Raw genomic sequence first — 25,625 nt, forward strand, 5'->3', positions numbered from 1 at the left:
CATCCACGTGTCCATCAGGCTAGGTTCACATTCCCCTGCTGATCTGGGATCACAATGGTCCTTATAGAGGCATGAATGACAACACCCCAAAATTATGTCTGCATCATAATCTCCAGTGCTTGTAGATGTGATCTTATTTGGAAAAGGGGTCTTTGCAGATGCAACTAAGCTTCAGCTGCGTGGCCCTAAACCCAGTGACACAAACTGGGTATGAGACACATGGAGAAAGCAATGTGGAGACGGCAGAAGTTGCAGTGATGTGTCCATAAACCAAGGAGCCACGATGGCTGCTGGCCATCATTGGAAGCTGGAGAGGCTGAAAAGACCCTCCCTCAGAGCCTCCAGGATGAACCAGCCCTGCCAACCCCTCGGTTTCTGACTCTGGCCCCCAGAACCGTGTGAGAGAATAGATTCTATTTCTACACACGCACCAGCACGCTCACACATACACACCACTGCCCACCCCTGGAGAAGATGGGTGTGAGGGGCTGAGTGGCAGGGCCCTTGCCAGGACCCTGTGCACTTATGGGGCTGCAGAAGAGACAGGCTGCCTGCACCGCACCCTGGAGCTGAATTTCATGAAGCACCAGCTCCTGCGGCTCCACACTTCAGGTCAGTGCCCTCCTTGGCAAGCAGGCTCCACACTGTCACTGTGCACATTGCTTTTCTTTTTAGAAAACGTGTATTTCTTTGGCTGTGCTGGGTCTCAGTTGTGGCATGTGGGATCTGTTAGTTGCAACTTGCAGGATCTTTAGTTATGGCATGTGAACTCTCAGTTGCAGTGTGTGGGATCTAGTTCCCTGACCAGGTATTGAACCTCAGCCCCCTGTAGTGGGAGTGCGGAACCTTAGCCACTGGGACCACCAGGGAAGTCCCTGCAAGTTGCTTTCTATAAGTACCTGCTGACAGGCATCTACCCCAAGGAACTGGTCCCTTTTCAGAAGTACCTTCTTAATCCCTTCTGTATGGCCACTTCAAGGAGAATGGACCTGGGAGGCACTCCTTTCCCTTGGATTTCAGGTCTGAGCAGCCCACATGGGCGGCCAGAGCTCCGACCCACACTTCCTTAGCTGTACCCAGAGGAAGCCAAGACACGCAGCATCCTCTTGGCCCATCTGGCCTGACACAGAAGGGAGAAGGAATGCTGATAGGGAGGGAAGACCAACTTCAACAGAAATCACTGGTGCAACAGCCAAGGGCTGAGTAGGAGCTGCATCTGACAGGGCTCAGTCCTGGAGGGAGGATGGGCCTGAGGCAGCAGGGGACGCAGGCAGGCGGCCTTCATTGAGGCCAGCCTCATGGTATGAAGAAAACAGAAGTTAAGGTGAAAGCACTATCTGAGAGTTCTGTTGGCAAAGGCAAGCATATTACTTCTAACCCTTATTTTCTCAGGCTGAAAATGGAAATCCATGTGAAAACCCTTAAATGTAAAGCCATTTATGGGTTGGTCTGGCTCCACCTACAGGAAAACCCAAACAACAGTGGCTTCAACAAGATAAGGGTTTTATTTTCTCATTTAAAAAAAATGCTGAACATTCAGAACTGGTATGTCAGCAAAGACCCAGACCTTGCCTAGTTTTCTGCTCCCCATCCTTAGAGGATGAATCTTGTCTGCATGCTGTCAAGATAGCTTCCTAAGCTCCAGCCATCACATCCAAGTTCCAAGACAGAAGAAGGGAAAAGGTGAAGGTACTGCCAGCTAAATCCCTCTTTTAAGTCTCTTTCCTGCAAGTGTTTCCCAACATCATCCACTTACATGCCACAATGACCTACCCATGTGAGGATAAGGAAGTATATTTTGTCTGGCCAATTGTCTCCAATAACACTGGGGATCTATTAGTAAAGAAACAAGGCAGAATGGATGTCAGCTTAGCAAACTGCAATCCCTGCTTCGTCCTTTCCTCAGGCAGGAGAGATTACTAGTAACAGCTCAACCAGAGATCTGAGGATGGACTGGGGAGAAAGCCCATGTGAAGATGGCTGCATCAGCCCCATATCTGCTGATCACACTTCTTGGCCCTCGTCTAGGTCCTGTGATTCCGTGTGTGTGTGTGTGTGTGTGTGTAGGCTGGTGGTGGTGGGGAACCTGGGACTTGTGCCTTTCACATACACTCTGAGCTTTTCTTTTTTTTTTAATTTCTGTAATTATAAAAAAAATTTCATCTGTGCAGTAAACCCAAAGACAAGCGGAGCAGAATACACCCCAGATCTAGCCCTGGGCTGCCAACACTCACAGATCACAGCTTCCCCACTCCCAATGAGTCTAAGCCACCTTTCTCCTGGCCAGAGACCCCCTCCAGAGTAACTGAGGAGGCAGAAGGGGACTCTCAAAGAGTTTGCTCATTTGGTGTCCACCAGCAGTTGATAAGATGATAGGTAAACGGTCTCAGGAAGGCAGCCTTCCAGGGTGGAGCAAGACCAGAAAGGGGAAGCCCCACCCCCAGGGGAAGGTGTGCAGGCCATCCCACCTGCCCCTCTAACTGGGCTCTGGGCACAGGAGGCTGACCCCTCCAGACAAGCCCACCTTCTCAGTCACTGGGGGGTGCAGCCAGGGCATTGACGCAGCAGGGTGGCTGGTCTACAGGTCTTCTGCCCCTCCCTTCGCAGCCTCTTCAGGGCTCCAAGCTCCAGAAGCTCTTGCCACCAGGTTCTCCCTGCCCCTTCATGCCTGGTGGGAACAAGAGTTCCTGTTCCATCTGGTCCCTGATCAGCTCTGTCCCCTGTAAAGTCCCAGGTAAACTCTTTTTTTGGGGTGTAGTACATAGATTGCAGGATCTTAGTTTCCCCACAAGGGATCAAACCTGGGCTCCCTGCAGTGGACGCTCAGAGTCCTAATCACTGGACCACTAGGGGAGTCCCTAAACTCTCTTTAATTAAAGCCTCTGCTGTCTCAGAAGAAAAAACCCAAAGCTGATCTCACAAGACCTTTAGTCAACATGCCCCAAGCATGAGGCCCTGCCCCCGGCGACCCCCAGGAGAGGCAAGTGAGATGAACAGACAACTGGATAATGCGGTTATGTACAGAACCATTCCTTCCAGCCAGGGGCTGCAGAGCTCTGCTCAGCAGACCTGGATCATCATGGAAGTCACCATGCCATCGAAGGCCCTGTAGAAAGAAATAGACCAATCAAAGAGGCAGACCTACACCCGCCCTCCATCCCTGGCTGGCAGAGATGTCAGTCTCCCAGGTCCAGGTAAGTGAAGCCGGCTGAAGCCCGCATGTGCATCCTCCCACACTGGGTGGTGAGAATCTGAGTCTCCTGCCTCACCCCTGTGTGACTTTCCACAGAGCTGCCCTGGCTGGGTCTCCAGTCAGGGGTGGGACCCCGGATGACCTAAGACACAGTGTCACCACTGAAGGGAGGTGCCACAGGAAGGGTCTGGCTGGAGTCACCTGTTGGAAACACAGGGAATTCCCAGGAGCAGTTCTGGAGCACATACACATGAATGCTTCTTTGGGAAACATTATTTTTGACGTTCCAGTGTTTTGTCTGTGTTTACCTGAAGGCTATTTGGAAGATATCTGTAATTTAATTTTCTAATCATCCAAGTTCAATGTCAAAGACAAAATCAGCACTGGCAAGAGAACGTTTTCTCCCGGAAGGCTCCTGTCCACATGCCTGGGCCCTCACTGGGATCTGGGGAGGCGCCCCAGTACCTGCTGGGCGCACCTGGAAGACCAGATGGATGAGCTCTGCCCCCGCCCTGCTCCCCAACTCCCCTTCTGTTTCACATGTTGGAGATCCATGTAAGTGTTTGTTTGGGAAAAGAGGGTTCTGCCATTTCAGAACAGCTGCCTTAGAGGCACAGTGCCTGTTGCTTTAAAAGACCTTCCCTCTCTCCATCCCTCTCAGAATTGCTGCCTCTCAGCAGGGCAGGGGTTACCAGAGAAGGCGCCACGCCCACCTGGACTGAATACGGTCCCCGGGGTTATAGAAGGGGTTGCACATTACGTCTGTGTAGGAGTTGTGCAGCTTCCGGAACATCTGAAACAAGCAACAACATGTTTACTTCACACGGACGCACAGCTGCCACCACGCTGGGGGATTCTCAGCATTTCTAAAGAAACATGGAAAATCAAATCACCAGTCCCCATACTCACACTGCGGATTTCGTTGTCTCTGAGCGCTGTGTTGGAGGAATCCACTACCATGACAAACTTCACCTTGGAGTTGGTCACATAACCGTATCTGCACAGCTGGTTAGGGAATTCGCTCATAACACAGGGACTCATCACTGCAGAGTCTGTGAGCCCAGGGCCATCTGCACATGTCCCCCAGCTCCTCAGCTGCTCTGGAGGTGCATGACAACCTGCATCACAACACCAGCCCTGGGCTGGGCCTGTCTCGCAGTGCCAGGAGGACACAGGGCCACGCCGGGTGTGACCGGACACTTCCTTATACAGTTTTCGGTGTTTGCTGGAGGAGCAGAGGGCAGGCAACTAAGGCCTGTCACAACTCAAGCCCTGGGGCGACCTGCCCAAACCCTGGGGCACCTCGCCCTCTCTGTGCATCAATTCCCAGCCCCAGAGAGTTAACTGCAAAACCAGAGGTTGCACAAACGAGGTGCAGTCTGCCTAAGGTACCCACACCTCTAAAGGCCACTTTGTCTTGTGAACCAGTGGCTCCCAGGCAGTGACACTGGGCAAACTCATTACTATTAAATACTTGTTGGAATGTCTTTGAACTCCATGGGTTTTGGAGTAATCTCTCCTGGTCAAGATCTTAGAGTGACAGGTGGGGCTGAGCCTGAAAAAGAGATGAGTGAATGATGACCCCTGGCTCAGGAGGCGGTGGTCCTGCTGGGACGGCACAGGAAGGCGTCCTTGCAGGCATGACGCTAGAGAGTCCCCAGTCCCTCCACAAACTCCAGGGACAAGTGAGGACTGTCACAATTCTTCAGGCAACTCAAGTCTGGCTGTTCCCACATCATCCTCTTAACTAAAGAAAAAAGGGTATGAAGTCTTAATTGGTCTCAAGCTGCTCTAATTCTCCACTGGTCAAAAGCCCACATCTTTTTTCCTTTCCAAGTGACGTTATAAGATGCTTTTCAAGGGAACCTGATGCTACAGTGCACCCCGTGACTGCAGGAAATCCCGACTTGAAGTCGCTGACAGACACAAGGATACACCTTGTAGTCTTCTGTAGGATAGAGCAGGCCCAGGTAGAGCTCCCTCTGGTCCACCAAGGCCTTCCCCATGGCAGAGATCTTCTCATCCACCACGTCCAGGGATGTGTGCACCATGTAGTGGAACTTGAGCTCATTCTCCGTGGGGACGCTGCGGATGTAAAGAGGATAATTCTGCAAGAAAAGGATGATGGTGGCTGAAGTGACGAAGATCCACCCTGGGTGCACAGGCCCAGAAAACAAGGCCCCACCCTAGCGGGTGCCCTTCTCCTAATCCCATGATACTGGCTGTTTCCCAAAATGCCAACTCCTGCAAATGTCACCTGGGCAGAGGTGCTGGCAGACTCATTCTAGACCCTTCAAGGCTCAGCTCAGACCTCCATCTCTGCAGAGCCATTTTGGAGCAACCTAACCCTGGAGTTTAAACAGCATCTTTCCAGGCTGCCACAGGCCTGGTGCTGCACAGATATAGTGTGCACAACACTGCCTCTACCCTGACTGATAGGGATGACATCGGGTGAAGGAGACAGTCTACAGACCCACCAACAAATAATGCAGCACGTGCTAGCACAGAGCCCAGCATAACAGGAGCTTCACGGGAGAACAGCCTCAGAAGCCTGGTCTTTTTTTTTTTTTTTTGGTAGAAGCCTGGTCTTAACAAAAGGTTATGAGGCTACCAAGGTTCCCTGTAGTAGGGGCGGGTGAATGGCCACGCAGCTCAATCGTAGGATTTAGAAAGAGCTTTCTACAGAAAGTGAAATCTATGGTGGCCTGTGGAGAGAACGGGAGTGGAAGAGAGGGAGGGAGGGGTCCCAGGTGTAAAGACCCAGTGAGAGAGCTCAGCCTGCCAGGGGAGCTGCAAGTAATTCCGTTGGTTGGAGTGAAGGATGTCACTGGTATGGGAGGAAAGTTATTCAGACGTGAATCTAATGAGAAGCCAATGTTGAGATTTTAGGCAGGGGTGTGCCACGGTACATTTGTGGCTGCCGAGCGGAGAAAACCGAGTCAGTCGTCTGGGGTGGAGGGTGAGCGATGGCCCGGCCGGTGGAAGCGCGCGGCGGAGCACGACGGACCGAAGTGGACGGCTAGACTCCGGAGCAGGAAACCACAGAGCCCGCCGACGATGGCTGGGCGGAGCGAGGGCCGGGACGGAAGCGGTCTGTGACGCTCCGGCAGCGACAGGTGTAGGTCTGCGCGGCGCCTACCCCGGGCCCGCCCCGGCCACCCAGGCTAGCCAAAGTCCCAGAGCCCACCCTCTGGAGTCCCCGAGGCAGGGAAGGAGGGAAGGCGGAGAAAGAAGGTGACGCTGGAGCGGCCCTTGCAGCCCGCGTACGCACCTCCTTGGCGATCACCGCTACGCACACCGCCATCTTGGGAGCCCGACCGGCCGCGTCACGTGACGACGACGCCGGTCACGAAGCCGGCCAGGCCCCGCCCCGCTCGCCTGTCTTTCGGTCGGCCGTGACCCCGCCTTTCCTGTCACTCAGCCGACCTTGCCCCGCCTCTTCTGGTATTCAGTGGGCCTGACCCCGCCCTATCCGCCAACTCTAGTCCAAGAGTCTTGACCCCGCCCCTCCTGTTACTCAGATAGCGTGGCCTCGCCCCATCGCCAGGCCGGAAGGACCTCTCGCTTCGCGGGTCTGGCTCCTGCAGCTTCCCGGGTCAGTGGCACTTGGCCTGGTTGCCATGGCGGCGGTTGCTGTGGCGACCAGGTGGCGGCTGCTTCTGGTGCTAAGCGCCGCGGAGCTGGGGGTCACGGGCGCCCCTCAGCCCCCCAACATCCTGCTCTTGCTCATGGACGACGTGAGTGTCCGCGCGAGCCGGGATCCGGGGAGGGCTGCTGCGCTCGGCGCGGGGTAGGAGGCAGGGGAAGGGCGGCCAGCGGTGTGGGGGTCATGTCTGGCTGTTCATGAGTGAAGCTGAAGTGAGGTGGTCATTTGCGGGCCGAACCAGGAGAAGACCTTTCTGCCCTGCGCCTCCACTGCCCCCTCCCTGCCCCACACCGCGCTGGAAGGTCTGAGCGGCAGCCCAGACCAACTGTGATGCTGGCCACGTGAGGACCAGGTCTCCAGGACCTATGCTCACCTGTTGCCCTCCAATTCTCCAGGCGTTGGTGGCAGAAAAAGAGTGCAGAGCTGACTGAGACCCCGTCCTGACTGCCCTGAAAGTCCCTTCTGCTGTCTTTGCCTTACTGGACCAGCGTTGCTTGGTCTGGCTGCTCTGCCTCTGCTGGGATTTCTGGCCAAAGGTCAGGTCTTTGTGGGGTGGTAAAGAACTGAACCAGAGGAATGTCCCCCGTTGAGCATGTGTGTGGCCCCAGGTCACCCTGGTCACTCTGGTGAGCCAACCCTGGGGTTAAACCAAGACGTTCCCAGCTTCTTTATGACTCGGTCCCTGTCCTCCTTCCCAGGAAAGCCAGGAATGTATTTTGGGTGAGTGAAATGGAGGTTCCCACACATATTTAGTGTCAGAAGAGTCATGAGTAAAAATATCTCAAAGTTCCCCCAAAAGGCCAGCAAAGACACTCCCGGTAGTCCGAGCTGAGGCCATGAGCCTCACATTGCTGCTGGACGCTCCTGGCTTGTCGGATTTGCAAGGTGCTGTGTGTGTAAAATGCTCAGATTTCAAACATCTAGTACAAGAAAAAGACATAAAGTATATATCATGCAACATTTTTTATTATCAAAGTAATTCTTTGGAGTGTGTAGCTTATCCCTTCCACTGTGGATCTTCCCAACCCAGGAATCAAACCAGGATCTCCTGCATTGCAGGCGGATCCTTTACCAGCTGAGCTATCAGGGGATCCCTAATTCTTTATTACAAAAAGCTAACAACATTCAGATAAGCTAGAAAAGATTGCAGAGCCACCAATATGTAGTGGCTCCTCTCAGAGGTGAGGTAGAATGTGTTTCAGTTTAGTCACAGGTGTTCAGACACCTTGGCTCCCGAAGGGGCCCCAAAGCTCCTCTCCTTGGGAGCCCGTCTGATGGCTGGTTAGGAAACTTTGCTTCATAACCGATACGTGGATCTTGGGAATGCTTGCTGTGTTGCGGTCAGCCTCCTCAGAGCTCAGGTTCCCAGGCAGGAAGGCTGTTTAAGTACTTAAGTCATCGAGGCTGAACCAAGCTGAGCCCTTAGTCTCTCCCACTTCTGCCTCTCCCTTCCCCAAGGTGATGGTTCATTAGTGAAGACGGACGCTGCAGGCTTGTTGAGATGGTCGTTTCCTGGATTTATGCGGCTAAAAAAAGAACCTAGAAACTTCCCTGGTGGTCCAGTGGCTAAGAGTCTGCACTCCCAATGCAGGGGGCCCGGGGTTCATTCTCTGGTCAGAGAACTAGATCTCACATGCCGCAATTAAGAGTTCACATGCCACAACAAAGAATGAAGACCCTGCGTGCTGCAACTAAGACTCGGCACAGCCAAATAAAGTTTGTTTTTTTTTTAAAGATTTCAAATTATGCAACAAAGATGGAAGATCCCATGTACAGCAACTAAGGCTCCACTCAGCTAAAACAACAAAACAGAACCTGCGCCCACACTGACTGTTTCTCTTTGCTTGTTACCGGAGCTGCTGGGTGACAGGCCTAGCGGGTGGCTTCCTGGTCTCTCTTGCATTCCTTGAGCGGTGGAGGGGGACCGATGCTGGGCACGTCTTAACTCAAGGGGGCTGACCGGGGGACTATCAACCTGGGTGCCCAGGGTGGGCCCCAGGAACCAGGAACAGCAGGCCAAAAGACCCTGGTGACCCCCACCTCTCCTGTGTCATCTCCTCCTGTGACTCTGGCAGCTGAAGCCCGGAGAAGTTGGGGAGATCTCTGTCCTGGTCAGCGAATGTTAGAAAACATTCAAAGCAACTTGAACATTAGTGGGGAACACGGCTCTCCAGACCAGACAGGCTTCAGGCCCCCGCAGTCCTGTGTCCTCACCCGGCCTCACCCCTCCAGTCATCAGGCCTGGGGGTGCCCCCCAGCAGGTCCTCAGACTCGGCGCAGGGCCAGTAGGCGTCAGCTCGTGGAAGCCCTCAGAAGATGCTGAGTAGCTTTTTTCAGTGGTGCTGGCTCACCTCCGTTCTCTGTGGCTGGTGGGCCGGGGCAGGGCGTGGGGGCACAGAGCTCCCTCTTGCCCACCTGGACCCTAGCGCTGTGTGTGTGTCTGTTCTTTACTTGTAAAACAGGATTAAGGAGGCCCCCATGACTCCTGGAAAGTGTGAGGCCGGGCTGTACAAACACCGGCTCTGCGTCCCCACAGTATCCTGAATCTCCAGGGCCTCCTCCCATGTGTGTTGACGTGGACACACACATGTACACGCATGATCATTCCTCATAGCCGCGTGTGGCCCCTGCCCAGAAGCCCTGAATGTCCCACTAAGGAAAGCAAGGTGGAGGGCTGGAAGGGAACCGCAGGGCCGGAGTCTGGTTGACTTCTGCACAGGTGTAGGCAGGCTGATACATCTTATGTTCCAGATATGGTTATGTTCACAGGTTCTCAATGGAAAGAAACTTGAGGGGGGCCTCTGTTCACCCCAGTACTGGGTGGACAGACCATGTTCTGTCCACTGTTGATCAGTGATGGACTCAGGCATTTCCTTAGGGCTGTCGGGAGTCCTGCTGCTGTGGACATCTGCCCCATGTCTGGGTGCAGGCCGGCTCAGTTCTCTGGGTGGCAAGCTCAGGAGGGACTGCAGGTCTCAGGGCCTCACTGGGTTGGCATTGTGGGCCCTCACCGCTGTTTTCAAATCTGAGTTTGCCCCGTGGAGTAAGACGGCCTCCATGTCTCTGTGGAGGGCAGGGGAGTCTTGATGCTGGTGCCCCATGAGCATGTGGGCTGACATCTGCACCAGGGAAGCGTCAGATTGTGTCCTGGCCGCAGTCGGGGCACCAGGGGCTGCAGCTCTGGCTGTGTTCTCACCTGACCTCCACATGCTCCTTCCTGCAGATGGGGTGGGGCGACCTGGGGGTGTATGGAGAACCTTCCAGAGAGACCCCGAATTTGGACCGGATGGCTGCGGAGGGGATGCTCTTCCCGAACTTCTACACAGCCAACCCCCTGTGCTCCCCGTGTAAGTCAGGGCTGGCTCAGGCCACCGGGGCGTGGGGGCAGGGGGCACGCATGGAGCAGGGAGACAGCAGTGAGGTGAGGCAGGGTGGGGGGACCTGCAGACCAGGAGATGGGACACAGCGGGCAGGCATGGGGATGGGGCAGGGGTGTAGAGGGGCAGCCTTGACTCAGGTGTCCATCAGATCCTGGCACTGGGGAGCTCCCAGGATCCACCCCGTGAGGGACACGGGGCCAATGGAGCTGTCAGAGGTCACCAAGGGTTTGGAGCATGTGGGGACCTTGGCAGTGGCTGTTCATTCATGAAGTTGAGTTCAGCGGCTCGTTCAGAGGAGGCACTGGGCTGGGGAAGTGGTTGTCAGCCAGAGGTGCGGGGGCCCTACAGGTGAGGAGAATCTCTGATCTCAGGATGAGAAGTAATCCTGGGGGTGTTGGCCATGACCCACAGGCTGTCTCAGGAGCTGGAGAGCACAAGGCGGGAGGCTGTGCGCCCACCTGGCTCTCCAGGGGCTTCTGGGACTCAGGCACTGCAGGGCCAGCCTCAGGCTGGATGTGTGACACACGTTTCTGTTGTGTCCCTTCTGCGTAGCCAGGGCAGCTCTGCTCACCGGACGTCTGCCCATCCGCAGTGGCTTCTATACCACCAACGGGCACGCCAGGAACGGTAGGCTCCAGGGCGGGCTCCCTTACCTGTTGGGGTTTCACATGGTCCTTGGAGGTGGGTGTGTTCCAGAGACCCCAGGGGTGGGCCCTTTCCTGAGGTCCGGACCCCCCCCCTCCGATGTTTGCCCGTCCCGCCCTGGTAACAGTGCTGACAGTGAGACGTAGCTGGAAGACCTGAAAAGTGCCTGGGTGGTGCCACCCCCACCAGGGCTCTGCCCCTCGATCCTCACAGTGCATGGCCTCCCTTGTGCCCGGCTCAAGGGCTACGTTGCTCCACAGCCTACACTCCGCAGGAGATAGTGGGGGGCATCCCGGACTCGGAGCTCCTGCTGCCGGCGCTGCTGAAGGGGGCCGGCTACGCCAGCAAGATCGTGGGCAAGTGGTGAGTCCCACGCCCCACCAGCCAGCTCCGTGGCAAGGCTGCGGTGTCAGCCGCACAGCACCACCGAAGCAGCCCCATCGTTGCACACACGTGCCGTCACGGAGGACACATCAGGAGGCTCCGTCTCGTAGTGAAACCAGGAAGCAGGCAGGGGTGGAGGGTCGTGTGGTTGGGTCATCGGGGTGACGGTTAGGTGGCTGTGAGGTGTCTCCTCTCCTGCTCCCCAGGGACGCCCCCCTGCGTGGCCCTGGAGGTTGGTGCAGAGGTCGGATGTCCTCTCTACCCTCCCCTGATTGTTGGACCCATCAGAGACCAGGCCTGCCTTCCTACAGGAAGCCTCCCTTGCTTTTCCAGACCTGACTGTGTCTCCTTTGCTGCTTCTGTGCTTCAGACCCTCTCCCCTTCAGCCCCTTGGCACGCACCTTCTCAAGCACCTCATCTGCACCTCTTGGGGGCCCCTGTTCAACCCAGTTGTTATGGTGGCGGTGGAGTCTGCAAAAGCCAGGAGAGGAGACTCAGCGAGTCGGGGAGTCTGGAAGAGCAGGAGCACTTCCTCACTCCTGAGACCAGGCGGAAGCCACCCTGCTGAGTTGACGAGCTGGGAGAGGGTGGTGGCTGCAGCGCGGAGCCGAAGAGGGCATGAGGGTTGTGGGAGCCTGCATGGCCCTGGCAGAGATGGGAAGGCCTGGGGCAATGGTAGCTGGGCCGCGCCAGGGCTGTACCCACAGAGGGGGAGTGCCTGTGATGACTGCTCCTCCCTGCCCAGCCTGGCAGCTCAACCCTGGTCCAGCAGTCTTCCGTTCATGGTCAGTGACTCTGGGCCACCCCAGCTGGTGGGGGAACCTGTCCCCACGAGCTCTGGAGGCAGGCGGACTCGAGCAGGCAAGGGCACAGCAGGGCCTAGAGAAGCAGCCGGCATGGACTCGGGGAGGTGGACAGGCTGGGGTCAGGATAGCCCTGGCCAGCATGAAGATGGGCTCTGCAGACAGTGCTGACCCCACAGCTGCTTCGGGACCGGCTCTTTGAATCAACAGCTTCACATGAGCTGGACCTTCAGGGTTGTTTCTGTTCTGTGAAGTCCATTTGGGCTGAAGGACTCAGGCCCAGCCCTGCTGTGTAGCTGCGGCCCAGAGAGGAAGCACCTCTGCAGAGAGCTCAGGGCGGAGCCAGTGCGAGTTTCCCCCACCCCGCCCCTCACAAGGGCTGCAGAGGCTGGCAGCCGTCTCTTGGAGGCAGAGCGGGTCAGGACCCACAGTGGGGGACCGATAGGTTTGCCTAGGCACTCAGATTCCGCTGCCAGCCAACTCAGCTCTGGCCCTGTCCTGCCCTGGTGCCCCGGCCACATGCATCCTGGCCAAGTGACCAAGCAGTGCGGCGAGCTCATGGTCACCTGGGGTCGGCCTGTGCCAGCAACCCTGCAGATGTGACTCTAGGAGACCTGTCCACTTCCCAGGGTGGGGGCACCTTGCCCCGACACCACTTCCCTAAGCCGTACCTTCTCAAGGGTCTCTGGCAGAAGGACCCGACGTGGGAAGGGGCCCCTGGGTGGGAGCAGGGGGTGGGGCCGAGCACAGCCTCAGGAAACAGCTGGGCTGTCACCCTGCAGGCATCTCGCCATGTTCTCTTGTTGTCCCCACTGGCTCCTGCCCGGGCATCGAGCACAATCACCAGACCTGGTCCAGGCAGCCCCAGGGTGTGCTCCCCTCTGCTGTTCCTGGGTGGCCAAGCAGGGAGGGGCTGCGGCCTCAGGACGCCAGACTCAGTTCGCCCTGGGCTGGCTGGACCTTGTCTGCTGAGCTGTTCTCCGAAGGCCAGGATGGTTGCACTGTGGAGCTCCCTGAAGTGCCCTGGGTTACTGTCTCCAGGCACCTGGGCCACCGGCCTCAGTTCCACCCCCTGAAGCACGGATTCGACGAGTGGTTTGGATCCCCCAACTGTCACTTTGGACCTTACGATGACAAGACGAGGCCCAACATCCCTGTGTACCGGGATCAGGAGATGGTTGGCAGGTATCGAGCCCTGGTCTCCGCTCCACCAGCTCCTCCACATGCACAGACTTGTCCTGTGAGCCTTGACTGATAAGCGCGCCACCTCAGGGGCTTCTAACTGTCTCAGGAAATGTGCTGGGAGCTCCAGACGCTTTACTCGGCTACTAGGGTTCAGGCCCAACCCCTGAAGCGGCCAGGGGGCTGCATTCCAGATGGTCAGCCTCGTTCCAAGCCACTGTCCAGGAGCCATCAGCTGCAGGACCACCTGTTATGACCATCAGGCGGCTGCGGGGCGGGGTTTGGGTTAACTTCCCTTTCTTTGTTCCTTTTTATTATTTGTATCTTGTTGGAGCTCAGTACACGTCAGTGCACCACACAGCTGGGCAGCTCACCCAGCACCGCCCCCCTGCACTCCAGAGAGAGGCCCTGCGCCCGCCACAGCCCCAGGGACCCACCCCTTCCTCTCTTAGTCCTGCCTGTCTGCCAGGCAGGGGTGCAGCCTCAGCCCCACCCTGACCTGGTGCCCCAGGATCTGGGACCTTCCAGGCTCTGACTTCCTCCAGATCAGGGATGGGGCTTCCCTGCACTGAAGGCTGATCTCTGTCTGCGTCTGTACTGTTTTCAGATTTTATGAAGAATTTCCAATTAACCTGAAGACTGGAGAAGCCAACCTCACCCAGATCTATCTGCAGGTGATGGCCGCCAGTGCTGCGCGGGCTCTGGGCCCAGGAGGGGGTGGTCTTGGGCGGGATGACGGGGCTGGGTGGGCTCTGGGCTGGGGAGGGGGTGGTCTCGGGCAGGGATGACAGGGCTGAGTGGGCTCCGGGCCAGGGAGCGGGGTGGTCTCGGGTGGGGATGACCGTCGTCCTTCTCCTCAGGAGGCGCTGGAGTTCATTCAGAGGCAGCAGGCAGCCCACCGCCCCTTCTTTCTCTACTGGGCTGTCGATGCTACACATGCGCCCGTTTATGCCTCCAAGCCTTTCCTGGGCACCAGCCAGCGAGGGCGGTGAGCCCTTGGCCCCAGAGACCTGGACCCCCAGGGTGGGAGCGGGGAGGGTTAGCCGTGTCTGATCACCTGCAGGGCAGAGTCACTGTCACAAGTGACCATCAGCTGTGGATGGTAAAGCATCTGTGCCTCTTCCAGGGGGTGGACGGAGGGCTCGGTGCTACCCCGATTCCACCTGAGACTGACCCGTGTGCCCCTTCCCCTCCACCCCTGAGGTTAGGCTCCGACCGCCCTCGGGTCCCGACGCCGCTAGCCCCCACTGACCGCCCCATCCTTCCCGCAGGTACGGGGATGCCGTCCGTGAGTTGGACGACAGTGTCGGGAGAATCCTGCATCTCCTCCGGGACCTGGGCATCGCAGAGAACACCTTTGTTTTCTTCACATCTGACAATGGTGCCGCCCTCATTTCTGCACCCAGACAAGGCAGGTGGCCCAGCAGACGGGGTCCACTTGGGGCCCCTCAGCTCCTGGCCCACTGCAGGCCTGCTCAGACGCCTGGCTTCCAGGCCGCTCAGGTCTGAGGCTTTTCCACATCGTGGAGGGAGGTTGTTACACCTGGTTTTTCACAGTCCCATAAGGGTTTCACACCCCTGTGGTGACGTGTCTCTCTGTCCTTTTTTTTAAAAAATGCTGGAGGTCCCAGGAGGACCTGAGTCATTCAGCTCTGTAAGGAAGGTCCCAGACAGCAGGAAACCCTCCAGGGCTGGGCCTGCATGGGGAGGCCCTGGGAGACCCTGCAGCTGTGAGTCCTGGGCAGAGAGGGGCCTGGGGATCTTCAGGGATGGCACCAGAGCAACTGGCCGAGAAGGAGCTGTGGGGGGAGGACAATACGGTGACAACCGTGTACCCACCCGCAGCTGGAGAAACGCAAGGAATGGCCTTCATCAGCCACTGGCCAGTGACCCTTGCTGGCCCTGTGCCAACCAGTGAGGGGGCTTTGGGCTGCAGGGAAGGGATGAGCCACGGGGTCGCTGCTGGAAGAGGCTGCACTGCTGTGCTCATCTCCCCGTCCCCGGGGTCCCCAGGGGGCAGGAGCCTCCCTTTGTCACGGGCAGTGTTAGCCAGGACTGGGCTGACTGCCCTCTGCCCAGAGGTTCAAGGACCGCCTGCTCAGAGTGGGGCATGTCAGAAACATGGGGTCTGCACCCCTTAGAGCCCAGCGCACAGGAGCTGCTTGTGCACACTGGCATTTAAGGATCCAGCACCTGCCAGGCTTGGGGGTCTGACTGTCTCACATTTCACGTCTCACCAACAGTCTACATGCTCTGTGCATCCATGGTCGCTGTCCACAGGGGTACAACCTTACAACCACAGCTCTAGGTCACAGCCATCTCCAGGCATTCTGACCTTGAACTTGAGGCCTGAACCCCAGGGCTGGTCCTTTGTCTCCAAGGTGACCTTGGTGCTTCAGCTGTGTTACCTCTGAAGGGCCGGGCAGGGAATCAGGTGGACACAGTCACATCCCAAGGTCAAGTTCCTGGAAGGGTGTGTGTGGCCCTGGGGACTCAGGCACATGGGCTGATGGGCAGCTGTCTCCCAAGGTGGCAGCAATGGGCCCTTCCTGTGTGGGAAGCAGACCACGTTTGAAGGTGGGATGCGGGAGCCTGCGATCGCCTGGTGGCCTGGACACATCCCTGCCGGCCAGGTGAGTCAGAGCGGGCCTCGTGCCAGGCCTGCGGTCATCCTGGGCAAGAAGGCTCTGTCCCCTCCTGGCCTGCTCCTTGTGCTCACCAGGCCACACGTCCGTGTCATCGGGCAGGGACTGCCTTTGTTCTCCATGTGTGGACACGCTGCAGGATGTGACCACATGGGTCTGTGTGTGCGCACATATGTGTGCATCTCATTGTGCCCATCTGGGCAGCATAGGGCTGTGTGCTTTGCAGGTGAGCCACCAGCTGGGCAGCATCATGGACCTCTTCACCACCAGCCTGTCCCTCGCAGGCCTAGAGCCGCCCAGGGACAGGGCCATCGACGGCCTGGACCTCCTCCCCACCATGCTACAGGGCCGCCTGACAGATAGGTAGGTATCCTTGCCCAGAGGGAGGTGAGATCCAGGGGACTTGGGCATGCAACGCGTGGTGGGGCCGAGAGGCCTTGCTCCTCCCCGTGGTGTCCCTCACCACCCTCTGCTCATGTCCACCTCCTCCTGGGCGCTGTCCAAAGTCATTTTCTCCAGCTCAAGACCAGCTACTGTTGTGCTCAAATAAAATCAGTTCTCCTGGCTGCTGTGAACAAGCATAGCTGGAGCAGGTTTACGGCCGGGAGTGAACAGCTTGCTCCCTTTTCTCTGTCTTAAAAACCTGCCATGAGAGCTTGTTACCGCAAGGGCAGGGGGTGGGGGTGCCAGCCGCCATGGTCCTCCCGGCCAGGCTACCTGCCAAGCCCAGGCACCACCCCCTCACTCCGCTGCTGGCCTCCCCGGAACCAAGGATCATGGGCCTGCCCGGGGGACCTCCCTCGGAGCCCAGGGACCATTTCTCCTGACCCTGCTGGTCCCCCAACAGGCCGATATTCTATTACCGCGGCAACACACTGATGGCGGTGACGCTCGGCCAGTACAAGGCCCACTTCTGGACCTGGACTAATTCCTGGGAGGAGTTCAAACAGGTGAGAGGTCTCGGCCCCATGGAGCCATCTTGGGGAGGGCTCCGTACCCCTGGCATGGTGTCCTGGGAGCCATCTGAGGGTGTCCTGGGTCAGTTACTGGGTGCCGGACTGATGGAGGAGAAGGGCTGTGCCATGCCAGTCCCCACCAAGTCCGTGACCTCCCCTCCTAGGGTGTTTGATGCCTGGGGGTTGAGGCAGGAGGGAGGGTCTGTGTGTTCACAGGATCTTCTGCATTTATGGACTAAACCCACAAGGTTAGCTCAAGGGCAAAGCTCTGCTCTATCCTTCCCTCCCTCCACCCTGCCCTCCAGAAGCCAGCGCTGTGCTGGGTGGGTCTCCCCACACCCCTCTCTGCCTGGCTGGGCTGCGTGGTGGCAGTGCTCAGCTGCAATGCCCCCTGGGCAAGGCCTCCCTCCCATGAGCAGTCGTAAGAGAAAAATCCAATGCTAATTAGTGGGCTCTTAATTAAATAGCTTATTTGATTTGCATCCAAATTATAATTTGTGTCTTCTGTCTAGACTTGGATTCTTCTCCATTAACTGCTCAGCTTTTTTACACTAAACTTGGTTGTTTCTCCCACCATTAAATCCATTTTTGTTTTCCAGCTGATCTGCTCCCAGAAGGTCAGAGGGTCACCCATTCAGGACCCACCTGGGTGTCCATGCTCACCGCCCTCAGCAGCTTAGACAGACTCGGGTCTATGGCTTGGTGCAGACAGTGGAATTTCTTAGGCTCCTGGGCTCCTGCTTTACTGAACCGCAGAATACTTGCTGACTGGCTGGCCAGGAGAGACACATGGGTGCTGGGAGGGTCGCCTGTCAGAAGCAGCAGGGAGCACCACTGTGTCCCCAGCCCTGTTTCAGGATTAACATGCCCAGTCAGGACTCTACTCCAGATCCTGTAAACGATGTCCAACAGTGGCTGGAGACCACTGTCCAGCTGCTTACGGGGCCCCAGGGTCCCCAGTCCTTCCGGAGGGTTGCCCTGGCCTCACCTGACTTACCCAGGATAGCAGCAGGTGGTTCCCTGAACCAAGTCAGGGAGCCCTGGGGGGCAGCCTTCCAGCCTGGGGGACTCACTGGCATAGGAACCCCATCTCACACGAGCATCAAAGGCTGAACCCAAGGGCAGAGGCCACCTGGAGGGCGTGGAGCAGGGCTGGACCCTAAGCCTGGTGGAGCAGATGCTCCAACTCCTGTTAAAGGCGGGTGTCGGGATCACCTGTGTTTCCTCTGGCTTCAGGTCTGTAGTCCCTCCTCAGCCAGCCAAGGGGTCTTGGACGAATGCTGGCTGCCATGTACCTCATTGCTACAAGGCCCATAGGGTGGACATGAGACGCTTTGCTCTAGAAATTAGAATGTGGACTAAAATATTTTTAAGAGACTCACCCCTCCCCACAGAAAAGTACCGAAGCCCCAGGGGACGGTGCCCGGGGCAGGTGGTGCACCTCTGGGCCGGGTGTGGGAAAGCTCCGTCTGTGGTTCTCACTGGCTGCTGCTGTCCTGTGACCTGCTCCGCTTCAAGGAGCCCCATAGACAGAGCACTCACCTGCACGCCCCCCAACCTCTCGTTTCAGGGCATTGACTTCTGTCCCGGGCAGAACGTCTCAGGGGTCACCACCCACTCACAAGAGGAGCACACGAAGCTGCCCCTCATCTTCCACCTGGGCCGAGACCCCGGAGAGAGGTTCCCCCTCAGGTGGGCCAGGGGCTTGAGGGGCCCAGGACGCTCGCACAGGTGGGGAGACCGAGGCTGGAGGTTAAAACCAGGCTGAGGTGGCCTGGGAGCCAGTATGGAGCCGAGACCCGGCAAGAGCAGATGGCAGGCCCTGTGCCTGCGGGGCCTCTGGCAGCCTGACTGCCCTCTGGGGCCACCCAGAGGTCACGGCCAGTGAGTCACTGGCCCTGCTCTCTTGCACCCCATAGTTTTCCATCCACTGGGCTTTCCCCTGAGTCACATCCCAGCACCCACTTGTTGTTCCCAATGTTTGTTCCAGCCAGGCCATGGCAGGGGTGGGGCACACGATCCCACCCCCGGCAGCCCCCAGGCCTTTAGCCCGCCTCACAGATGAGCAATGTGGGCCTCCAGGTCTCCAGGTGGGGTATAAGGAGAGACATCATCTGAGCCCCGCCCTGGATGGCAGATGTGTGTGTGTGTGTGTGTGTGTCTGTGTGAGAGAGGGAGGGAGATATGTGACTTCCAATACAAGTGCCTATTAGATGGCGGCAGCAGCAGCGAGCCCTGCCCCTTGCTGGCTGTGAGCTGGCCAGATGGTATCCCCTGAAATTCGAGGTCCCAGGGAACACACCTGCCACTGTGCCCCCAGGAGACCCCACCATCACTGTCAAGGTCGCTGGCCCAAGCAGAGGGCCCAGCATGGATACCAGGCTCCCCCAGTGGGGAGACCACATAACTTGCATGGAGTGACTTGGGGGACAGAGCTCTGGGCAAGAAGCCCTTGGAGCTGCCGCCTGGCCGGGAAGTATGCAGGACTGAGCACGCGGTCTCCCAGGCGTCGCCCCTGATGCTGTCACACAGGATCCTGGGGAGACGAGCTGGTGGGACGAGTGCAGCCAGCAGAGCAGGACACCGAGGGCCCAGGAGCCACGTGGGCTCGGTCCAGCCAGGCAGGACCAGTTGCCCCAAGAAAAAGGAGTTTGGGCCAGAGGATTAAAAGAGACCCTGAGAGAGGAAAGAGCCCCCCGATTCTGGGCAGCACTCCCGGGCTTCCAACTGAGGAGCAGGTTGAAGAGTTGCAGCCACTGTCCTGGGCCCCTGGCTCTGCCCGAACCCTCATTTGTGGGGCGGCTCCCTGGATGCCCACCTCTCAGGGAGGGCAGGCAGGACAAGGTGGGGCCACAGCCCCAGCCTGTCTTCCTGGCAGGTTGCCGGATGGTGGCACCTGGAGCAGGGCTGTCCCCTCGGTCTCCCCACACCCTGATCTACCTGAGTGAGCTACAAAGCTCGCTCTGCCCTTCCCCCACCTCGTGACCTGGTGCCGCTTGCCTGCAGCATTGCCAGCATCGAGTACCTGGATGCCCTTCGCAGGATCACCCCGGTCGTCCAGCAGCACCAGGAAGCCTTGGTCCCCGGACAGCCCCAGCTCAATGTGTGCAACCGGGCAGTCATGGTGAGTGGTCTGTACATGGAGTGTGGGGGCGGCCCAGGGCCGCGTGCATGCTGAGCTGTCTGCCTCAGACATGAGCCCCGCTTCCCTCCTGCTGCTCTGGCGCCAACCTCACAGGAGCGACACGGGGTCTCTTGGCCTCTCTGCAGGTGCAAGACGAGCCAAACCCGTGTGGGATGTGGGTGTGGACAGGCTGGGTGGATAGCCTGGGGTGCAGCCAGGCTGAGCCCCACTCCTCACCCACCCCCACCAAACCCTGCTGGAGTTGTGAGGATGGATGTGCAGCTCAAGCTACTGCCTTGAGCTGGGTTGGGGAGGGGGACAAAAGCTAAAGGATGTTGAATATATTCCCTAGTGCTGAGGAGTACCTGGGGCAGCTGGCCTTGGGGGTGGCCTGGTCACTGTGGTCCACATCCAGGGCTCACAGGGAAAGATTCAGTGCAGGGGCCAGCAGGGCCTCCCCGTCCCTTGGAAGGACACCAGGCTGGCATTCTGGCCCCTGGACTCAGCAATGGAGCAGAAGAGCCCCGTCTCAGGACCACCGAGATCCCTCAGGTCCCAGTGGCTCAGAGACCCCTACCCAGGGTGGAGCCCCTGGTGCCCCCTCCAAGCCCGTCTCGTCGTCTTGGACACGGTGCTGTCCCCACCCCAGCACACGGTCTCCTGTGGGCTGGGTCTCCAGGTAGCGGCAGTCGCCAGGTGGCTCAGAGACCAAGGGTTCTTGGTGACAGTACCGGAGATGGGGAGGGGCCAACCTGAGGGGTGCTGCCGCCACCTCCTGGGCGCAGCCAGAACTGCCATGGCTCCCAAGTGAGTGAACAGTGGGGGTTGGGCTCGGACTCTGAAGCGAGCACTGCCACGAGGGGTTCAGCGGCTTACACACATGTGGGCACGTGGATGTGCTCGCCAGTGTGCAAAGCGCTCCCCAGCCTCCACACTCTGCTCCACCCAGCTCCTCTGGACCAGTGAGTAGACTGGATCGTGTCCTCTGCTCTCAGGACAAGCAGCTCGCAGCCCATCTCCCTAGGGCCTCATCAGACACTCTCCCCGACCCCCAGGCACACAGGCCAGGGCCAGAATCTGCTTTTGCGTGCACCCGACCCCTTTCTCTGCCCTGCCTCAAAGGTTGGGAACTGCTCCCTTTCCTAAACCTGGCACTGCCAGGTGGCCGTGCATCCAGAGGGGCTACCTGACGGTATTCAGGGCAGGGGAGGCTTAAGCTGCAGTTCTCACTGGCACTGATGCTCCAATTCAGACTCAGGGTCTGAGGGGGGCGAGAGTGGGTGGAGTGACTCTGGGGAGGGCACACTTCCTGTGTCAGGGGACCCGGCAAAGCCACAAAGGCTCCCTCTCAGGGATGTGAGTATCCTGTTGCCAGGAAATCATGGCCGCACAAAGCAAGTCTGCACAAGAAGGTGCAGCCGGGCAAGCCTGCAGAGGCACCAAGGCCACCGCCTACATAGCTTATGGGGAGGGAGGAGTCTGTCCCAGCCACGCCACCACCACCCGGGGGCCTGCAGAGGCCATGGTGCCAGGCAGTTAGCAGACTGTCCCCTTCAGTGACAAGCAGGCCCTGTTAATACCGGGTTGCCGCAGGGCAGTGTCTCCTGTGCCAGCCTCGGGCACAGAGCTGCTTCCAGGCCAGGTAGAGATGAGACAGGTGGTTCCACACTGTGGCATCCATCCATCAGGGTGGGGCAGGTCACAGACCTGGGCAGGGCATGAGTCTGGACAGTACCGAGTCTGGAAGTGCTTGGAGTAACTGTATGTCCTCTTTCTGAACTTTCATTACCTAGAACTGGGCACCCCCAGGCTGTGAAAAGTTAGGGAAGTGCCTGACACCCCCGGAGTCTGTCCCAGAGAAGTGCTCCTGGCCCCACTAGAGACAGCCTGGGTTCAGGCCAGGCCCAAGCCCCAGGCTAGGAAGCCTCTGGTCTCAGGGCCCTCGGCTGGAAGAGCACCAACTCCCTCTGCCCTGCCTGCCTGCCAGACGGACGTCGCCTGTAGCCAGCAGCGGGACCTGCCCGAGCCCAGCCCTGGAGTCTCTCGCCAGCCGGCCTGGCCCGCCTGACTGCTGCCTGGGGCCCACAGCAGCCCCTGAACTGGAGGCTACCTGCCTCATGTTCCCACCCTGCTCCAGCTACCTCATGGCCGCCTCGTCCAGGGCCTGAGTTCTGTCCCTGGACCCGGAGGCCACGATGCAGACCCTCGAGGATTGTGGTCCTGGTGTTGCGGCTGCCTGCCCATCCTGTGTTGCCCCTTGGCTTCTGCACAGGGCCTTCCCAGTGCCTCCCCCGTGTTCCCCATCCCCATGGTGCAGGGGTGTGGTGTGAACACGATGGGGGTGGCCAAGGGCCTTTCTGACCCAGAGCCTCCCTAGTCCAGTGGGGACTGCTGATGCCAGCACCTCCCTTAGACATCTTAGACACTCTGGGGCTTGTCTGTGCCTCAGAGGTTCCCCGCCCGCCCTCCCTTCGTGGAGTCCAGGGTGGCAAAGCTTGAAGATGAGCCTGAGCCAGCCTGTGCATAGCTTCCAGGGGACCCGCCCTAAGGGCCTGTGGGCTGCTCCCGTTGGGTGGTTTCCCGTCTGCAGACTACCCTGCGAACTCTACTGTTAAGACTTGGGGAATGGTGAAGAAAACGGGTTTAGAATAAAGTAACAGGCATTTAGCTTTTTTAAAAAACAAATTCTATTTAGGGAAGGTTGCCCCCTGGGTGCCAAGGTCGAGGCTGGAATGGGCCAAATGCCTGGACTTCCACCTCTGGCTCGCCCCTCCGTCAGCCCTGAGTCTTCTGAACTGCTCCCCTTCAGGCCCTGCTCCGCACCCCTTCTTGCTCCGGTCCTCAGGCACCGGGGGCGGGGGCGGGGAAGGCCCCCTTGTATGGTGCTGCCGGAGCTCAGCCGAGACTCTCTGGGAGGAAAGGAGAGTGGGCAAGGCCGGTTGGTGCGGCCACAGCTGAGCCGAAGACCTGCCGAAACCGGGCAAGGATTTCCCCGAAACTCTGGTTGGGCCTGCGTAGACGGTGTACTCCATCAACCCGGACTCACATCTGGGCCCTGCGCGAACGTCCTTGAGGCGGGGACGCCTGTGTTCTGGGCACAAGAAACAAGCGAGCGTCTTAAAACCGACCGTACTTAACACTCGATGAAATACGGTACCTCCTGCGGGAGGAGGCGGCCAAGCTCCTTGGGGCCCCGCCCCGCCGCCCCTCCCCTCCCGCGCCAGCGCGGAGCTGCTGAGCCAGCCCCTAGCGTCCGACCCCGCCCTCTGGACTCTGTTCCAACCCCGCGCAGGCGCGGAGCCGCCGAGCCAGCCCCTCGTGCCCGCGACACGCGCGGAAGTGGCGATGGCGGATCCTGAGCTGCAGCTGGTGGCGCGGCGCATCCGCAGTTTCCCCGACTTCCCCATCCCGGGCGTGCTGTTTAGGTAACGGGCGGCGGGAGGGACTGATGGGGCCGCGCGGCCAGGGCTGTCGGGGCGCGGTGGGCTCTGCGTGGGTCCGGCAGTCACCAGGCCTATCCTCGCGTGCCAGGGACATCTCGCCCGTCCTGAAGGACCCCGCCTCCTTCCGCGCCTCCATCAGCCTCTTGGCGAATCACCTGAAAAAGACCCACGGTGGCAGGATCGACTACATCGCGGGCAAGTGGAGCGGCGGGCGTCCGCTGGGTCCCCGGACCCTCCCCGAGGCTGCGCGCATACGCCACGAGGGTGCAGTGTCGAGGGTTCTTTACTCTGGGGAGGGTTTTGGCGGGGGGCGACCTACCGGACGCCCCCAATGAAGTTTTAAGAACAGACCCGTTGCCCTACCCCCGACTTCACAATCCTAAGTGGGGCAATAGGCCCCTTCAGCGGCCTGGGAACGGCTTCTTCGGTGGCTGCCGGCGGCGGGCTGAGGATAGGCACCCCGGTTTCCTGCCCCAGCCCTGGACCGATGGGGCTCCCGGGCTGACTTTACCCAGAGGGTTTCTGACTAACTTCCTTGTTCTTTTACTGCTGCGTATGGAGCGACTGCCCTGTGCCAGGCCTTGTACCCAGTGGAGGGTTTTAGGAAAACCCAGGAGATCCGAGAGGACCCTGGCAGGTTATGTGTCTCCTTGAGAGCCCCATCCCTGACCCTCTCTTGACTCCTGAATACCCTAAGGGGCCACTGCTGGGCCTTGGGACTGGGAGGGGCTCCAGCTAGCAGAGGTGGAGTCTTTCCTCCAAAAGCCTCCCTCCCTAGCCAAAACTCCCAGGTGGGGAGGAGACCCTCAGCTCCCCCAGAAGGGCTCAGTCCATCCCCAAGGTGGCCGGTGCAGTCACAGCCTCTCCTTCTGGACTTGAAGTTCCTAGAGCAGATGCTGAGCCATCTGCAAAGGGCTTTTCAGGTACCACCAACCAGTGGTGAGCAGCTGAACTTTGGAGAGAGGTCAGGTGACTTACCCCAGGCCACATGGCTATTTACACGGCTGTGTGGAGTGGCACCTGCCCAACTCCTGACTTCTTACTCTCCAGCAAAGAGCAGTCCTGGGGTGATAGGGGAATCTGTTAACATCCCCAAAGTTGATGGGTATTGTTGGGCTTTCACCTGGAGCCAACAAGGCCATATGTCCTGTGTCAGGATGGTTACATGTCACTATCCAGCCCTAACCTATAGGGACTCCAATGCTGCTGTAGCACACGGCTTCCCCCAACACCCCAGGTCTCGCCTACAGGCCTAGACTCACGCGGTTTCCTGTTTGGTCCGTCCCTGGCCCAGGAGCTGGGCTTGGGCTGCATTCTTATCCGCAAGCGAGGGAAGCTGCCAGGCCCCACCGTGTGCGCCTCTTATGCGTTGGAATACGGGAAGGTGAGAAGGCTGGGGGCTGCCTCCGTGGACCGTGCATTCCCAAAAGGAAAGCCATGGACTCCAGTGGAGCCGCCATGGTTGGAGTGGACATGGGAGCTCAGAGAGGCTGAGGAGCCAGGCCAGGCTGACACAGCCAGGAGACAGGGTGGGTCAGAACTGGGCCTAGGAGGTGGCCCTTGTTAGTTCCCCAGCTGTGTGTACCAAGGCTGTTTTGGGGACGCTTAGAGGTTATATGTCCACTTTCCTTTGCAGGCTGAACTGGAGATCCAGAGAGATGCCCTGGAACCAGGGCAGAAGGTGGTGGTTGTGGACGATCTGCTCGCCACTGGTGGTGAGGGTCTTTCCCCAGCAGAGTGGGCCTGGTGCGGGGCCTGGTGTGGGGGTGGGAACAGGCTTCAGCTCTAGTTTCCTAGGGGCCGTCTCCATGGTACCTTTCTTCCCCCACCAGGAACCATGTGCGCAGCCTGTGAGCTGCTGGGCCAGCTGCGGGCTGAGGTGCTGGAGTGTGTGAGCCTGGTGGAGCTGACCTCACTGAAGGGCAGGGAGAAGCTGGGGGCTGTGCCCTTCTTCTCCCTCCTGCAGTACGAGTGACCCCAGCCCTAAGCCACCTGGAAGAGAGGACCAGCATGGGCAGATGGAGCAACCCCCACTGGCTACCAGGGGGCACTGGCTGCCCACCTGGACTTGCTCTGTGTCTGTAGCTGAGTGACTTTCTTCAGGGTGGGGCTGCCCCTGAGGCCCTGCTGGGGCTCTGGAAGCCCTGTGGCCAGGAGCTGCCAGCTGGTTGATAATGGAATGAGAATAAATTACTTTCTAGAGCAGAGTCTCCTTCCCAGTGAC

At 58.7% G+C, this 25,625-nt stretch overlaps 3 protein-coding genes across 4 annotated transcripts; 2 read left to right on the forward strand and 1 right to left on the reverse strand.

The window, feature by feature from the left end:
- Nucleotides 1-1,486: 1,486 nt before the first annotated feature.
- TRAPPC2L (trafficking protein particle complex subunit 2L) lies at nt 1,487-6,582 on the reverse strand. The gene is made up of 5 exons (XM_043435448.1): nt 6,465-6,582; nt 5,129-5,301; nt 4,103-4,190; nt 3,907-3,986; nt 1,487-3,106 (listed from the first exon to the last, which is right to left on the reverse strand). Exons 1-5 carry the CDS (start codon nt 6,495-6,497, stop codon nt 3,061-3,063), a joined length of 420 nt encoding a protein of 139 aa, XP_043291383.1. The 5' UTR covers nt 6,498-6,582; the 3' UTR covers nt 1,487-3,060.
- A 115-nt stretch (nt 6,583-6,697) lies between these two features.
- On the forward strand, nt 6,698-22,639 carry GALNS (galactosamine (N-acetyl)-6-sulfatase). Of its 2 annotated transcripts, none has more exons than XM_043435444.1 (14): nt 6,698-6,930; nt 10,063-10,186; nt 10,772-10,846; nt 11,107-11,227; nt 13,093-13,236; nt 13,841-13,907; nt 14,094-14,221; nt 14,505-14,644; nt 15,763-15,866; nt 16,105-16,241; nt 16,726-16,828; nt 18,405-18,526; nt 19,841-19,958; nt 21,752-22,639. In XM_043435444.1, the coding sequence occupies exons 1-14, from the start codon at nt 6,814-6,816 to the stop codon at nt 21,836-21,838; spliced, it is 1,587 nt and encodes a 528-aa protein (XP_043291379.1). In that variant the 5' UTR covers nt 6,698-6,813; the 3' UTR covers nt 21,839-22,639. The 2 variants fall into 2 exon arrangements, with proteins under 2 accessions (XP_043291379.1, XP_043291380.1); XM_043435445.1 differs by having other exon boundaries at nt 6,700-6,930; nt 11,125-11,227.
- Nucleotides 19,940-25,603, forward strand: APRT (adenine phosphoribosyltransferase). The gene is made up of 6 exons (XM_043435447.1): nt 19,940-19,958; nt 23,251-23,383; nt 23,490-23,596; nt 24,652-24,785; nt 25,038-25,116; nt 25,234-25,603. The coding sequence occupies exons 2-6, from the start codon at nt 23,304-23,306 to the stop codon at nt 25,374-25,376; spliced, it is 543 nt and encodes a 180-aa protein (XP_043291382.1). The 5' UTR covers nt 19,940-19,958; nt 23,251-23,303; the 3' UTR covers nt 25,377-25,603.
- Nucleotides 25,604-25,625: the final 22 nt, after the last annotated feature.

Source organism: Cervus canadensis, chromosome 18 (genome assembly GCF_019320065.1).
Source record: "Cervus canadensis isolate Bull #8, Minnesota chromosome 18, ASM1932006v1, whole genome shotgun sequence".
Lineage (NCBI taxonomy): Eukaryota > Metazoa > Chordata > Mammalia > Artiodactyla > Cervidae > Cervus > Cervus canadensis.

Bases quoted from the DNA above. Each gene is read 5' to 3' on its own strand.
- TRAPPC2L (XM_043435448.1), bottom strand. From the start codon at position 6,497: ATGGCGGTGTGCGTAGCGGTGATCGCCAAGGAG. The intron at 4,191-5,128 runs GTATCCTTGTGT...CCAGCTGTGCAG, and splicing joins CCTACAGAAGACTACAAGGT to ATACGGTTATGTGACCAACT. The intron at 3,987-4,102 runs GTGAGTATGGGG...TGCTTGTTTCAG, and splicing joins GAGACAACGAAATCCGCAGT to ATGTTCCGGAAGCTGCACAA.
- GALNS (XM_043435444.1), top strand. From the start codon at position 6,814: ATGGCGGCGGTTGCTGTGGCGACCAGGTGGCGGCTGCTTCTGGTGCTA. The intron at 10,187-10,771 runs GTAAGTCAGGGC...CCTTCTGCGTAG, and splicing joins CAACCCCCTGTGCTCCCCGT to CCAGGGCAGCTCTGCTCACC. The intron at 11,228-13,092 runs GTGAGTCCCACG...TACTGTCTCCAG, and splicing joins AGCAAGATCGTGGGCAAGTG to GCACCTGGGCCACCGGCCTC.
- APRT (XM_043435447.1), top strand. From the start codon at position 23,304: ATGGCGGATCCTGAGCTGCAGCTGGTGGCGCGGCGCATCCGCAGTTTC. The intron at 23,597-24,651 runs GCAAGTGGAGCG...TCTCGCCTACAG, and splicing joins CAGGATCGACTACATCGCGG to GCCTAGACTCACGCGGTTTC. The intron at 24,786-25,037 runs GTGAGAAGGCTG...TTTCCTTTGCAG, and splicing joins ATGCGTTGGAATACGGGAAG to GCTGAACTGGAGATCCAGAG.